This window comes from Lycorma delicatula, chromosome 8 (assembly GCF_047948215.1).
Source record: "Lycorma delicatula isolate Av1 chromosome 8, ASM4794821v1, whole genome shotgun sequence".
In the NCBI taxonomy this organism is placed as follows: Eukaryota; Metazoa; Arthropoda; class Insecta; order Hemiptera; family Fulgoridae; genus Lycorma; species Lycorma delicatula.
In genome coordinates, this window is record NC_134462.1 from 26,359,691 (window position 1) to 26,377,689 (window position 17,999).

Here is a 17,999-nt window from a genome sequence, read left to right on the forward strand (position 1 = left end):
CCCACTGAAATTTTTAGGACACCTACGGTTTTGACCTGAAGAATTGAATAAAATAGGTCCCAGAACTGTACCTCCAGTAGTTTTCATGATATTCAAAGTAAAACTGAAAAATATTTTGTCTGAAAACCATTTTTTTTAGCTTTGTAATAAAATAACCTTTTTAAACGACTAATAAATGTGCTTTATTAAAAAGACTTACAGAAGATTTAATTTTAAAAATAGTGATGTCCAATAAAAATAATAAGTCCAATAAACATCAAATGTTTTAAAAAATCAAATTTTACTGAAGAAACAGAACAAAAAATAAATGAAATGACCTATTCTGATAATTTTTGCAATCCTTTCAATTTTTGTTTAAAAAATACAGTTACTAATAAACACATAGTATTGTATTTAATTAAGTAAGTACTTACAAAACAATTATAAAACATTCTACAAAAACAGGATTTCAAGAATATGGTATTCATTGAAGTTCTTTAAGTTTATAGAAAATCTAAAGTTGGCAACGGTGTTCTTTTCAGAAACAAAATTTGAATCGAAGTTATTGTTCAGCTGTTCAAAAACTTACTTATTATTAATCATAACTAGTCTCTTATCTGTGATTTATGTAGTGTGCATGCTCCTTTTGCATGTACATATGCATGTACGTATAAAGTATTCATGCTTTTTTAAAAAAAGGGAGATGCTATTCAAATTTCCAAATCAAGAATATGCAGATATTGATTTCGGAAATAACTGGACTACAAAACATGAATATGAATGAAGATTCTTTTCCAATGATTGTTTGTTCCATTGAACATCCTGTAGGGCAGTATGAAGTTGAACAAGAAATCATTCAAATGATGCAGCGCAGTTCTCAACTCAGCACTCACAGAATTTCAAATTGAACAGGCATACAGGCATATCTCGCAGTACAGTCTGGAGAGCACGAAAGAAGAGGCTATCCTTATTGTTTGCAAACTGTTCAAAATCTTCAATCAGGTGACAGTGAATAAAGATAAAATTTTTGTTGATGGGTACAAGAAAATTGAAATATTACTCATTACATTTTATTCACTGATGAACCGATTTTTTCAAGAAACAGAATAAAAAATTTGAAGAACAGTCACAGCTGGTCAAGTGAAAATTCAAATGCAACTAGATTCAAAGTTTCAAACTTGATTTTCAATAAATGTTTGGTGAGGTATAGTTGGGACCAGTTAATTGGACCATTTATTTTTCAAAATCACCTTTCTTGTTTTGTGTACAAAGATTTTTTACAAAACCAATTGCCAGTTCTGCTCTGAAAAACGTGCACAAATGTTATTCCAACGACGGTGAACCACCTTATTATTCATAAGACGTTAGGCCGCATTTAATATTAGTTTTCCAGGCAGATGGATTGGTTAAGGTGGGTCCAAACTGACTTCCTAGGTCTCCCGATTTAAATCCCTGAGACTATTACCTTTGGGGTCATTTAAAGGAACAAAGAAGAAAAATTTGAAACAAAGAAGAATTATTAAATCAAATTTTAAATGATTTTGAATATCTTAAGAACAACCGACACTATTAGAAAAGCATCCTTTGATGTAATTTCCATATCTGCAAGATATGGAAATTAAATTTAAAAATAATAATTTTTATGCAAGCCATTTCTATTTCTTCTTCAGTAAAATTTGTTTTTTTAAAACATTTATTTCATTTTTATTGGACTTATTTATATTTACATTACTGTTTTTAGAATTAAATTCTCTATTTTACAAATTTATTAGTCATTTAAAAAATGTATTTTATTGCGCACCTAAAAAAAATTTATTTCATTTTTATTGGACTTATTTATATTTACATTACTGTTTTTAGAATTAGAATTAAATTCTCTATTTTACAATAGTCATTTAAAAAATGTATTCTATTGCGCACCTAAAAAAACAATTTCAGACAAAAACATTTTCACTACTAGAAATACAGTTCTGGGACTATTTTATTCAATTTTTTCAGGTCAAAAAACATAGGAAACCATTAATTTTGCCCTCAATCAACATCTTAAAAATTTCACTACGACCTCATTTCACTGGGGTGCTGAATTCTGGGCGAAATCTCTTGCTAACTGTAATTCGTTACCAAAGCGTTTCCAGACCTACGTTTATGTGAACTTCTTTCATTATTTTGATGAGAGGAATACACCTGTGAAGTATCAGTTTCCTCGTGGGACATTCTGTATGTAGGATAAATAACATGTGCCGAAGAGAGTTCTGAGTATAGCTAGAAAATACTGCTGTCATTCTGCCAAACAAATATTACCAGTATTTAATAAAAAATTAAACAAACACATTTTCTGAGCACTCAGTCATTAATTAATAGGTACAATTAAATTATACTAATACAGAAAGAAAGTACTCCATGAAATCTTTAATAATATGAATAATGATAAATTTAAAAAACAACCTATTCTACAAAAAGCCAGATATTCTAGCCACTGTAACTTATGTTGGAAGCTGATTATCAGAGTTCTACAAGAACTGTCATCACAAATAAAGTTGTTAGTGTAATGCTGATCATAATATCTTATAATATTCATAGATTTAAGTGTAAATTACTCTTAAATTACATAATATGAAAGGATAATATTATTAAAGGAAGTAATGATGTACCAATGATTAAGTTGTATTCAAATAAAGGATTTTTACGTTACAGAAGAAGTTACACACAATAAGTTGTGCATTAAGAATAAGAAATTATAAAACTCGTGTAGGTTATTTTTTTAAATTTAAAATTTCATTTCATTAACAATAATAAATAAATGTTATTAATTTTACTTTGAATGTAAAACTGGTGATCAGGATAAGATACTGGCTCCTCATATAACATGTACTAACAATTGTTTCGATCAAAATAAGAGGATAACTAAAAGGCACATGAAAGGCCTTGCAATTTGGTGTCTTTATGGTTTGATGTGAACCAAAAGATCACTTAATTGTTATTTCTGTTAAACTAATGTCTATGAAATTTCTAAGAAATCTAAGCCAACTGTACTCAGACCTGTACGTCATTGTGAATCAATTAGAGTTTCCAAGGTTTCTGAAAACTTGTTTTGATATTTGATAAAAAAATGGAAGATAACAATCATGATTGAGACTTAGAATTACAATCCAGTAAGCCACATCTTATATCACAAAGTAAGGTAAATGAGAGATTTAAACTTATCAAAAAACTAAGCTAAACGTTTAGGCTCAAGATTGCAAGGTTGGGATTTAAATATATAAATCTCAGGTGATTGAACCCGATAGAAAAATTTTTCTCCCCGCTTTGCTGAAGAAAATTACTTAGTTTATTGTAAAATAATCATGAGCTTATGTTATTATTAGGGCAAGTTGCATAAATCTTAGAAGTGGTGCATTTTCATTGATTCCTGCAAGCATAGCTTAAATAAAAAGTAGTTCTACTTTACAATAGTAATAAACCCTTCTGTACCAATCTGTCATGAAATTATGAAAGAAATAATTTATTACATTTAACTCCTGGTGAAATGTTATAAATGTGGTAAAACAGTGGAAGAAACATGAGAACTTAACTCCTGGTAAAAAAAAAACCATTCCTGAGCCTCTAGTTAAACCAGAAAAAGTATTTTTACCACCGCCCCTTCATGTCAAATTAGGATTAATAAAAAAATCTGTATAGACGTAAACAAATCACATGGCAACAATAGATTAAAAATATTAATACTTAATATAAATCAGCTGTTCATACAGCCATATGTTTACTAGTAACTTTACAGTGTTGTCACTTTTGCTGCTAAAAAAAAAAACTAGTCTCATTACTTTATTTACTTTATTAATTTTAGAAAGGATTCAAGAACACACAAATACATAAATATCAATCTTATTAAACTGCATAGTAGCTGCAAACTATTCTTATTCCGTATATATGTTGTACTCTAACCATATTTTTACTGCTACCATATTTTCACCACTTGCTATAGTAATCAATGTTTTTTTTTTCGATGATTGGAGGAACTGTTAAAAATTTTTAAACAAAATGTCTTTGTTTTTTTCAATTTTTTTTTTTTTCAAATTTATCTGATTAAGTGGTTACTGCCACAGGAGTGCTATGAGAAGAAATCAATAAACAGTGCTATGTTATGAAGTTATATAAAAATAATATACTTAGGTAACACTGATGACAATTTATTTGTGCTTACAGATTTCTATAAACTAAAAAAACCTCTGTGAACAAAAAAAATGCTGCAAAAGGTAAGGTAACATACAAAAACATATTTCACATTTTAAGGTTTCAACAAAAAAATTATTTTATTACAATACTGCAAAATAAAAATGTGTATTAAATATATGACTAGAAACAAAAAACATTACGAATATTTGTATTGGTGAAGATGAAAACAGCTATAATTCATGTAAATAATAGTATCATATAAGTGATTATAAAAAATCATACAGCCAGCTGCACTCACTCATTAATATTTAATTCAGTGTAAAAAGTATACAACACAGAAAAAATTGTAGTTTGAACTAGTGTAAAATTGAAAATTAAAAAAAAAATATCCTTTTTATTAAGTATCTTTCATACATGGTGATCTAAAAGTCTGTTTTTTAGATTCTATAACAAGCAATAAATTTTGGTTTTGCAATTGATGGTAATCGATTTATCTATGTGTACCTGGAATCGTACATGGTGATTTTAACCAATTTTGGGGAGCTGAATTCAAACTTATCAAAATTAGATACGTACGAATAAGACATACAATTTTTTACCAACAAATGCATAATCATTGGAAATGGTTTTAAAATAACAACTTTCAAAAATTTAAATTATTGGAATTGTCTTAGGTTTATGGTACAGATGCTCCATGGTCAGAATATCCTGATCACTGACAAAACCCAAATTTTTGGAAAAAAAGTCTAGGTGGGAGTGTAGGAGATTAATTTTTAACGACATTCTGCATCCTAAACATTTGTAGTTTTCTAACAGCTTACTAATGTTTGAAGGACTTCGATGCAGCTAATTCATATTCGTTAAGTTTATTGCCATTTATTGAGTCCTTAAGCAGTTTCTTGATTTTCAGACTCATAAATATATATCCTCCTTAAGCTTACCATCATTCTTAGAATCAATAAAATACAAAAAGCATATGTGGCAAGTTTGCAGTGATCTGAAAATTGTTGCATTACTTCTTGGTTTACAAGGTGGGTTTATGAAATATTGTTGTTTTCTTTGTCTTTGAAATAGTTTAGATACAAAAGACATTACCAAGTATAGAATTGGCCATTGCAACATAACTTTGTAGCTAATGTAAAGCATTTATCATTAAATGAGAGTGTAAAATCATACTGTTGCTAATTCACATCAAATTCGAGAAAAATTTTGTAAAGGCACTAGACTAAGAAGGACCATGATTTAATCATTTAAAAATAAGTTTTGCTAAATTGAATGATGTTTTAAAAACAACTTTTTAAAAACCTTTATGTGATAACACAATTTCAATAGCGTATTTGAAATCAGCACCCAAATTACAGTGAAAAAAGTTGTGTAACATGTTAGATACAAAATCTTGTGTTGTATAATGACTATTATTTAATTCATTTTTATACGTGTGTTGATAATACAAAGCGTTAAAGTACAGAAAACTAGTACAAATATTTTACGCTTCAGTATTGACAAAAAAATAATAAAAGTACTATTGCTATCAATGAAGACTTTTTCGCAAGATTTCCTAATTCTCCATTACTAATTTATCATAACTGTGGTCTAAAAATTCCTGTATAATTATAGAGAAGAAACTTAATGTTATTATTAGTTGAGGGATCACGTAAAAAGGAATGTAAGGATTTAAGTGTAACAGGTGATTTATATCTTGAGATGTTAATAACTAATAAACAATCATATGTTTGACATTAGCTATTCCTATTATTGGGACTAATATGGGATACCACCTTCTTCCTATCTTTTTCAAGATAGACAACCTCAATCAAACTTTTTCCTGAACGCATAGGATATTTAACAGCTAATGCGATTTTATGCTTTTTTTTATTTGGAGATGCCGAAGATATGGTATTATCTTTGAATGAAAATGACATGAGGTGTCCCAAACTATCGACTGAAAAATCAATTGATTTTATGAACTAGGACAAAACTTAATAAAAAAAAAAAGTGTAACTCAGCGGTTAGATGCTGACATGAATGAATAAGGTCAGAAGGACAGTACTTTGAACACATCCTCTAATGCAAATAAAGAATGTAATAATAAGACACTTTTTTCATTAACTATTTTCTTATTAGTAGTTAGGGAAACTACCTTTTAGCTCATCGTTGTTTTAAAAAGGAGTGCACACTTAAACTTTATACATTTTAATCAGAAGAAATGGAAACATATAAGGTAAAGTGTCCACTGCACTCTAAGTTGTAACCATAAGATCAAATGGTTATCTCTTTAAATTATAAAAATTATTTATAATTTCAATTTCTTAGGCAGATTTTTATTTTATATTCCTTATTAAAAGACATTACCAATTTTTTTTTTCTTAAATGAATAAAAATAAACAAAAAAATAAAATGCATTAAATAAAAGTCTGCAAAGAGATGGAAGCTGTAGTAAATAACACCGATAGACAAAAAAAGTTTTTTAATGTTTCTCCAAGTGCGATAACATTTCTTGAATTACTTTTTTGCATACATTACAGATCTGTAAACACAATTTTTCTATCAGTCTTAGTTTTAAATAAATTATACTTCAAAAAAAAAAATTGTGTTTTGAAAAATGTAATTATAATTATAATCGAAAAATATAGTTAAAATCTGTAAAATTTATAATTTTTCATGGCCATCCCTGTGCTAGAATGATTTTGTTGATGCTTTTCTTTTATAAATAACCTCAGACACATTTCGAATTAATGTCAATAATTGGCTAGCATGTTAGTATTCCATTTCCCTTCACAGCGGCTTTCCATCACTGAAATATGTGTTGGTGGAAACATTTATCATGTTCATCACTTACATCTCTGAGGTTGTCCAGGAAAAAAAATCAGATCCGAGTGGAGGAAATGTATTTTCAAAGTTTCAAAGGCATATTACATCCCATAGTTCTGTATGAAGTAAGAAGTTGATTAACAATATCGTGGTAATTGTTGAATTTTTGTTTGCCGAGAAAATTTTTGCAAACATCTTTAAATGAAGCCCAAGCTGCACTTTCTACATTATTTAACATTGAGTTAAATACATCATCTTTGACCGACTCTCTTATTTGAGGACTAACAAAATTCCTTCTTTAATTTTTCCTTCACTTACATTCGGAAATTTCTGCCTGATGTGCAAAAATCCAGGACTGTCCTTCTTCACTGCTTTAACAACATTTTTCAGTAGTCCTAGCTTGATATGAGGAGAAGGTAAAAATATTTTACAAAAGTAACAATCGGTTACATGATCCTTTGGTTCACGCCAAACCATAGGTACACTAAAGGGCAAAGCCTTTTGTGTTCCTTTCAGCCATCCTCTTAAATATACAGAACTATTAGTGCATACTATATGAGGAGCCCACATCTTATCCTGATCACCAATTTTACACTGAAAGTACAAATGATATGCTTTTTTAATTAAAGGTATAATTGTTTTCTATTTGATTTTACGATAAACTCACCACATACATAACAAAAGGCATTCTCATCATTTACACAATTTCGAGGCATTACAACACTGTTAATACATAATACTGTTAATAACGACACAAAATTAATACATCAATAAGACTGAACAAAATTAATTCATTCCTAAATCCAGTCCTTAATACAAACAACACAGCTGTGTTTTCAGCTACATGTTTTGACCTGCACAGACACGATTAATCTTGTCCATGAAGGCTCACTCTTCAGTATTAGATATGATGTCATAATGTGACTAGAATTAAATCATATAATTGTTTATTTTATTATCATAAATATAATTGTTTACTTATGGCTTAAAAATTATGTTAATAAAGTTAAACATTACAAAATGAACAAAATACAAAATAGATCCTGAAAAATTAAAAAAAAATCCATTAATTAAAAATTAAACTTTTCAAAAATGGTTGGTGATAGAAAGGTTCTGAGTTCATAAATGTTTTCATCATCAAAAAACAGATTAAAATCATGTATCACATGTTAAGAAACAAAAATTATGTTTAGCAGTGTAATTTGTATAATTAAAAGTGACAATTTTATCTAATCATTACAATTTAGAGTGTAGGGAATATATTACCTTACATGTTTCCATTTGTTATAAATACAGATTTCTTATAAGAGATGTCTTTTAGTTTATTTAAAAAAGTACCATTTTTTTTTTCAGAAACAAACTGATGCATTACTTTAATTCTAAGTTAAAAAATCTATTTAATTTTTTTATTCTAATTAATATAAAATAATACCATAAATATGAAACCTGAAAGAAAATATATAAGTTTAACTTACAGCAGCTGTTTTATCAGCATAATTGCGTGCAGCTAGAACAAAACATGCCTCAGCTTCATTCATACGAGCTTTTGCTAGATCAACATCTTTTAAGCAGGAACCCTGAATATAAATGACTCTTTGTGCCCAAATTTGTACTTGAAGAATCATTCTCATTGTAGTATCTAACTCCATAGGAGATAATAGCACCACATAATAATCCTATAAAAAAATTAATTAGAGTAAAACTTATTAATTTAATATATTTGTATTTTAACTAAATAGAGTAGTATAACGAATTTAAACCATAGTTATTATTTATTCATTGTATGTTATCTATCATACATGTACATGTGTATTAACAGATAAATAACAATATCCTTTTTTATTTCAGTCCAAAGCATATATACCTATCCAGCTGAATTTTAACATAAAACATAGTATACATTTCAGGTTGTATTTACTACATTAAAACAAACTTAAAAAGAAAGTGTTCTTTAAAAGAAAGAGCACTAAAGAGAACAACATAACCAACAAATAAAACCTACAAGACTAAAGTAAAATACAAATTAAAACAAATGATAAAGCTCACAACTAAAATTCCAAACAACCTCTCAATTCAATTAATAAGTCCCGTGTTCACTAGTATGTGGGACAATCAATCGACTTACTATTGTGTCCAGCCGGCTTTCTAAACTTGGAAAATTTGCACAAGTTGGTGAGCCACCCGCCTTTTCAACAGGACAACTATCAACATGATGCCCCACATCTCCAATTTTTGTATTTTGATTATGTATTTTGAAAGAATAAAACATTGGTGTCCTGACTTGACCGACATAGTAGAAAAATACTGGAAACTGCGTGAGATAGAATGTGTATGAAAGTCTTGTGCAAACTAAAAATCCTTTCCAAAAGAAACTTTTACACAAGAAACCTGAAAACAATCATCACATTAATGCTATTTATTAATTTATTTATTAATGCCATTTTTTCCACTACCTTACCCAAGGTATTAAGGAGGCTAAGTGGTCTGTAAGATATATCTCCATTTTCCTTTGGACCCTTCTGAAGGAACACAATTCTGGCTTCTTTCCAGCACGCCGGGAAATTTCTATTCTCCAGGCCCTGACTGGTAATCTCCAGCATTTCCCATGGGACTCTCCTAACTAGACCCTTTAGGAGCGCCGCAGGAATCCCGTCCAATCCGGGGCTCTTTTTATTCCCAAGATGCCCGACCGCTGCGATTAATTCTCCAAGAGTGAACCTCCTGCTGTCACAATTAATGATTCCCTCGATCACCTCTTCTGTACAAGGAAATAACTCACTAATTTCCTGTTCCGCTTGCGACCTACTTAAAATAGCCAGGCGCCTGCCAAATCTCTTTGTAATTATTTTATACGCCTGTCCCCAGGGGTCGTTGAATAACTCCTCCCACAATACCCGCCAGCGATTTCTCTTTGCTGTCCTAATAGCCCTATTTAATGATCGTCTATCTTTAATATATACAAGGGCCGCTGCCTCATATTCTTGTTCACCTGTGATCCTGAGTCGTTGTTTCTTTCTACTGGATTTTTGTAACTTATCTCTTAGGGTCTCTATTTGCTTTGACCACCAATATGCTGAGCTTCTCTTTCTGCTCCTCCCTTTCTGTGTCTCTCCTCCCTTTCCATCTCTTGTTTGACTACATTGGTCAGCACCAGCGGTGTTAATTCAGTCATATTTATGAGCCTCGTGGATGTCCTACTAACTATTCTTTCAATCTCTTCTGCCATAAACTTCTGGGGTAACAGTCTTTCTATAGTAGCAAACATCGAATCATCAATACAAATTCTGGTCGCTAAATGATCACTGGCGTGAGGTAATACTCGCCAGTCCCATTGCTCCCCTCTCCACCTGTTGTCCAGGATTGTAAGGTCCAGAACCGACGAGTGCCCTCTCGCCTGATAGGTGGGGTTCCTGTCATTGACACAATGACCGCCAATAGAGCTCATAGTGTCCGTCAATATTTCACCTCTTCTATTTGTGTAAGCACACCCTGTAGCCACTGATTTACAGTTAAAATCCCCCAGGAGTATAAATTTCTTCCTATTTCTAGTAGTTATTCTTTGTATGGTATCCATGCATCTCACAAATTCACTCAACTCACAATTAGGCGAAATATATACTGCAATTACGAGTATAGAGTCGGATTCAATTGCCACTATTTCTTTCGATCTCGCCGTTTTCCTCCAGGCTATTCTCCCACTGATATCTCTCACCACTACATCCCCTTCTGTATCGGCTATCCAGCCCGCTCTTGCTGCTACATAAATGTTGGGTACTGTAACCACCAACAAGTCGGTCCTCTGTGACACCGCCAGTTCACTGACCAAATCACATGACATAGAACTCCGATTAGTATTAACTAGGAGAGCCCTAAGCATTTTGATTTTTTAAACATGCCCAAGCCCCTGTTCGGTGATCCTGGCTCCCGCAGTTAAGACAGCTACTGAGCTCTTTACAATCTGCAATTTTGTGACCTTTGCCCCCACAATTGAAGCAAAGTTCAATCTATCTGGGCCGTTACACTCACTCCTGCGATGTCCCGTGCTCCAACATCTGAAACGCCTTTCTTGATCTTCTCGTATGTACGCCCTACAATTGACCCATCCTATCTTTATTCTTTGGTGAACCAATCTGCATGCTGCTCTGTAGGACGTGACTGCCGTAGCATTCTGTGTTTCATCATACCCTGGTCTTATGGATGTAATTTTAACCTCTTCACCATCCCCTGCCCTATTCATTATTGCTGCCAGTATCTCCTGTTCTGGAGTATCCATTTCAATGTCCCTTATGTGCACTATTGTTCTTCTATCTGCTCTAGTTTTTAAGTCTACTTGCAGGTCCGCGGCTTTATCCCTGAGCGTACTAGTAAAATCTGCTGCACTTTGAGCCCCCTTGATGCGGACATGTAACTCCTCATTCCTACCTTTTCTGAGGGATATGATGTCATTGGCCTCGTCACTATTTACCGCAGATTTCATTGTTTTGAGTAGTTCAGCATACAACTTACCCACTGCTTTTACTATCACTGTGCGGCTCTCCTCCGCAGGTGGAGTGGCCTTCTTTATTGCCGCTTGTCCCGGCCTTAACTGTCTTGCCTGTGTATCTCCATGGAGTGTCAATACTCTAACCGGCTCCACCTGGTCTTTTGTTATATATTACAATGCCTTTTTGGTATAATTACCAATGCTTCCGGGCAGCAGTAAAAATGCAGTCCCCGGTGATTGTTGTAAAACCTTGCTAATTGCCTTAAGAACGATGTTCATTCTTATTTTCTCCGCTGCTCTTGAATCATAGTATATTTTATATTTACTTCTTCTGACTTCAACTGTTTCTTCTCCAATAATGGAAATTTCAACCTGTAATATATCGCCCGCCTTATACTTTAAACGACTACCTTCACTATCCTCTGCTCTATTGACTTTTGCTGTCATTAATTCTACAAGTATCTCCCGCTTCCGCAGGAACTTCTGTGATGTTTAAAATTCTTTCTCGCAATGTATTTGGCCATTTCCTCGGTAAGAGCTCTATTAATTTCATGTCTGACAAATCTCCAGACAATACTGCCTCCATGTCCACCTCCATAGCCACTGTGTCTGTCTGTGTAGCCTGAGTGGCTGACGCCAATGGGGGAGACATTTCTATCAACGATTTCAACCCCAAGTATATATTTTTTTCAATTCCTGCTCATGTTCGTTAATATACTTGGATACCCGGGCTCCCATATGTTGCTTAAGGGAGATCATGACCAATCCCAACTGATAGGTCAGGCTCCCCAAACTTCCAGGCGAAGGTTCCTCTTCTTCTGATGAACCCTGATGTGCTCTTTTTTCCCCTTTACTTCTACTTTCTTCGACGTGGATGCCTTCGAAAAACTACCACTTTGGGAGGCCATATCTTCCGTCGGGAGTGAGCCTCGGCGACGCATTATAGCTAGTTACACTCTGGAGACAATTCCTTTTCCAACAAGTACCCACACATGATGGAACCCCATTTTAGGGGTTCCAAAATGGGGGGCCCCAAAAAAATTGGGGGATGGGGGGTCTGGGGATAGGCAATTTTATGATTCGGATAGATATTTTGGAATCGGAGCTATAGGGAAAAAGTTATAGTTCTGAAACTGGAACCCCTATAACACTTCGTTTGACTTACAATATTTCACTACTGAAGATTTATTAAACGAAAATAAATCTAAGTTCTTGTTTACTTTCGTCTGAGTATGACGTAACTGACAAGCCAAAGCTTGTCAGTATAACTTAAAATATTTTACTGTAACTTATATAATATATAACCTTAAAATAACTTATTCACTTAAAAAATGTTAAGTTTAATTCACTCCGTTATATTGTATTGTAAAGACAATCCATTCCAATCACAATACAACCCACCAAAACCAGAAAAAATAATAAAAAATTTCACTTTTCACTTGAAAAATATTTAACTTATAAAAAAGTCAAATAACTTACCTAATCCGTAACCAAATCACATAAAATTTTATAATTTAGTCACTTCACACTGATAAGGAAATGATATATTTGAAAAAACTTTTTTTAAAACGAAAATCTTTTACCAGAATAAAGGATGCAATTTTAATTTTTTTAACAGGACGCACACGAATTTCCTTTAAAATGATTTTACAAAAAAATTAATTATTAAATTTACTAGGGTTAAATTCTTGTATCGATAAATTATTGGGATTTCATTCTAATATTGTAAAAATAGATACAGAATAAGGAAAGAGAGGTCATTCATTAATTTAGTTTTGTTTGAAATGTTCATCTTTAATTATTTATAAAGGATTCCAGAAAGTTCTATGTTTCTAATAGACTTATCTGTTAAAGAGTTAAGTGCGGTGAATGGGAATAAAGATGATTTTTTGCATATGTATATAAAAAGTAACTGATTTTAGTAAAAGAATATCTATAACCTTTTTTAAAACTTATTAAATTCCCTGCAGTTTAGTTCTATTATTTATTCTTTAGAAGATGGACCATTGAATGTAAAAATAGGAAAAGAAAAAATTATTGAGGTAGAAGAATTTTGTTATTTGAGAAGTAGAATTAGTAAAGATGAACGAAGCAGGAGCGATATAAAATGCCGAATAGCACAGGCGAAACGAGCCTTCAGTCAGAAATATAATTTGTTTACATCAAAAATTAATTTAATCGTCAGGAATAGATTTTTGAAAGTATATTTTTGGAGCGTACCTTTATTTGGAGTTGAAACTTGGACGATCGGAATACCTGAGAAGTAAAGATTAGAAGCTCTTGAAATGTGATGCTATAAGAGAATTTTAAAATCAGATGGGTGGATAAAGTAACAAATGAAGAGGTATTGCAGCAAATCGATGAAGAAAGAAGAATTTGGAAAAGTGTAGTTAAAAGAAGAGACAGACTTATAGGCCACATATTAAGGCATACTGGAATAGTCGCTTTAATATTGGAGGGACAGGTAGAAGGAAAACATAGTGCAGGCAGGCAACGTTTGGAATATGTAAAACAAATTGTTAGGGATGTAAAATATAGGGGGTATAACGAAATGAAACGACTAGCACTAGATTGGAAATCTTGGAAAGATGCATCAAATCAGTCAAATGACTGTAGACAAAAAAAAATTTATTCTTTACGATGAAAAATAATTTAGTTATGACGTTTGTAAATATTTCAATTTTTGATTTCCTCAGAAGAATGCTCGTTTTTTTTTGGCAGTAAACGTGAAAAGCAAATCCAAACGAATGAAAGATAGGGTTTAGTGACATTAGTAGTATCTATCCACTTGATTTTTCTTAATTTATTATACCTACAGAACTGATCTGAGTTATAGAAAGTATACTTAAAACGTGTGATTTCATTGAGAAAAATAATTTTTTAGGGACAATAGTTCTTATTTAACTAGAAGAAGCAAAGGACAAACTGGTATAATATTTTACAATTTAAATTTAACAATACGATACAAATTGAGTACTCATCTATGAAAAAAATATCATACTATTTTTTTTAAAAAATCAAAATTTTTAACTTGAAATATTAAAAATTTGATATAAATCTTCATATAAAAACATCAAATTCCAAATTATTTAGAAAGGTTTAAATAAATTGGTATAATTATTTTTTGCTTTGGAAATAAAATGTTTACCTCTGTTTCATTCTCCCTTACGTTGAAAAAGGAATCTTAAAGAATAATGATTATTTTAATCTTTAGGATTTTTCTGAATTTTCATGAGAAAAACTAAATATTTCAAACAAAAAATAGTGACCCTTATTCTCTCTACGCCCATTTTTTTTTTTTTTATCAATTTTGATACTATTAATCTCTGAATTTTATAATATCTATAGATTTATAAAGCTTTTCTATACTCTAATAAAACATGTATAAACGTAGTTTTCAGTTATTAAAAAGTAAATAACAATTGTACACGCTTTTTTTTGTTTATTTTATTTGACAGTATTCAAAGAATTTTCAATCCCATTATTCATTTCGAACATTTTTATTTGACTTGAATTCCATTTATAATTTGAACATGAAACAATCTCCTTCAATCAGAATAAAATTATAATTGTGATCATAGTCAACGAATGAATTTAATAAACTTAACTATTCACATACCGTAAAGGAACAGCATCAGTTAAAAATTAAAATAAAATTCTGAATTCTGTAGCTTAAAATTAATATCTTTAAAAAATGAGTGGAAAAGAAAGATGTTATTCTGATTTGACTTTGCAAATAAAAACAGGAATTTATAATAATTTTGTTATAATAAGTTCACATGACGTTCACGTTGACATAATTTTAAAACATACGACGATCAACTGATGTAATTATGCAAATATTACAACTTTCATAATTAATATGTGAAGTTTTATTATTGTTACAAATATGCGAGTACCTTAGGATGGAAATTAATTCCGAAAACCCTTGAACGCATCAAATTCACTTGTTGGTAAGAGATTTTTTTGTATATTGACTAGAAAAACATGAATATTTTCTAATTATTTCTGATTTTAATTTATTATTACTACTATTATTATTTTTAATCTTTTTTTTTTTTTAATAATTTATTATAGTTAGGTCACCGAGCAACGTAATTTTATTAAATCTGTTTATTGTGTTCAAATTGTTAACTCTTGGATTCTATAGCAACGTCGTTTTCTAAATAAAATATTACTATAAAACAATTTAAAAAAAACTGTAAAACGCTATAGATAGCACCTTAAGAAAACTCTGATAAAGGTAAATACAATCAGCTTACGATATATATATTAGTCATATTGTATATATATAAGTTATGTCTTGCATAATTAACATTTTTAGAATTATCTTTAGAAAAAAAGGTAAAAAAAATGAACAATTAGAAACGATAGACGATCTCCTAGATGAACTCCAACGTCTTCGTGAAGAAACCACTCTCGATTTCCAACACATCCAACGGCTTCAAAAAGAATTCCTACTATACCAACACCAGGCGCCTGCAGCCCTTTACCATATAAATCTTATGGAACAAGAAAACATATCCCAAAATGACACACTAAGAGCTTTAGAAACAGAATTACAACACAAAATGAACTTAGTTGACAAAATTGAAACTACGAAAAAACTTGGCAACTTAGAACATAAATTTACTAATAGTTGTAGTTGTAGATGTAGTTGCAGTAGTAGTAGTAGTAAAAATTTCCATTAAATAACAAAAGGCTGCTCATTACCAAAATTACAGTATAAATACCCTTGTCAATCATTAGTAACTATTGAAAATTATTTCACCATGTATATAAATTACTAATCACTAATTATATATAAAATTTTCTTGTACTTGTTTTTTTTTTAAATATAGAGATATATTTCTTTATTCTTTACCTGCAGTGCACCCATACTGTCGAACGTTTTTCAACCTATCTGCAATTGTGTTATCATCCAGGTGATGATAACACAATCATTGTGTTCATCTGAACACAATCATCGAGGAAGGTGTATTTTTTTAAATGACAGGATGAGCATGTCATGAATGAGGTATTTTCAAACTTCCTACTAGGGTGCACTGTTACACACATTATTATTATTATTATTATTATTATTATTATTATTATTATTAATTATTATTATTTAATCGCACAAACAAATTTAACAATTACATTTACAAAATTAACATTCAAATTCAGTACACTTAACATTCACAACTACCATTAACATCATACATTTTAAAATTAACATTCATAACGTTAAATTAATCACAGTACAATTACATTTACAAAATTAACATTCAAATTCAGTACACTTAACATTCACAACTATTTACAAACTTCCTACTGGTGTGCACTGTTACACGTTATTATTATTATTATTTAATCCCACAGTACAATTACATTTACAAAATTAACATTCAAATTCAGTACACTTAACATTCACAACTACCTACCATACCTTAACATTCATACATTTTACTTGTTCGTTGCTGCTACTTACTCCAGCATATAGTCCTCTAAGAAGCCATCAATATTCTGTGCGCCTGGTGTCTCCATTCTGATGGCAAAACTTTTCTCACGTTATTTTTCAAACCTTTCTGGAATATTTTCTTAATGTTAGTCTTCATCAACCTATATTGCAGCACCCTTCCACTTTACTCTCCCACATAGTTTTTTAAAATTATTTTTACTTTTATGTTTCTTTTAAATAAACTTATCGTATTTTTAAGACTTGAATCTTACACGGGCACATCGGTTCAAATCCGACTTCATCTCCTTTTTTTTTAACTTAAATATATTGATTTATTAATAATTATTTACCTGATTGTAAAAAAGAAATTACGATAAATAATATTCAATAATAATATTAAAAAAAATGAAAAGTATCAGAAGTTATTAATGAAATAAAATTTTATGTACTTTTTACTAAAAAAAAAATGCATAATGTAATTTAATAGGCGTACAAGGAAGTCATGTGGTGACCATATCAGATTTTTTTATGTTAACGGTCATAATTTAAGTAAAAATTCTCTTATTTTCTTAATGTTAGTCTTCATCAACCTATATTGCAGCGGCCTTCCACTTTACTCTCCCACCGATCCTGTAAATTTTTGTGCATTTCTAAAAGCTTTCGATAGGATTCCCGCACACCTTTGTTCCCATTCCACTCTTCTTACTTGTTTCATGAGTCTATCATTCTAATTGTTCAGATTTTATTATTATTAATATTCTATTAGGTTAATACTTTAGTTTAAATTTGTTTTAATACTATTAGTTAGTACTAATAGTATTAATAGTACTAATAGTATTTGTTTTAATACTATTTGTTTAGTACTATTAGTTAGTACGTAATAACTTGGTTGTCCAAGTTGTGGCAACGAAAATGTTGCATTTAAAATCCTAACTAATATCGAGGAAGCTGTGAAACCATATAAGGAGGGTATTTAAAAAATGCTTATGAAGATTAAATACCCGATTCGACAATTTGTTGTTATAAGATTTATAAAACCGAAAAAACATATTGCGTAACTTATTGTAATTTATAAGTAATTGTAATATGACATTTTATATATTGGAGTAAAAATAC

At 30.7% G+C, this 17,999-nt stretch overlaps 1 protein-coding gene across 1 annotated transcript in view; it reads right to left on the minus strand.

Annotated features, from left to right (window-relative positions):
* Positions 1 to 17,999, minus strand: part of LOC142329176 (uncharacterized) — a 161,488-nt gene that overhangs the window by 119,907 nt on the left and 23,582 nt on the right. The window contains exon 4 of the mRNA XM_075373563.1: positions 8,436 to 8,636. Coding sequence (XP_075229678.1) covers positions 8,436 to 8,636 — 201 coding nt within the window. The remainder of the gene's footprint in view (positions 1 to 8,435; positions 8,637 to 17,999) is intronic.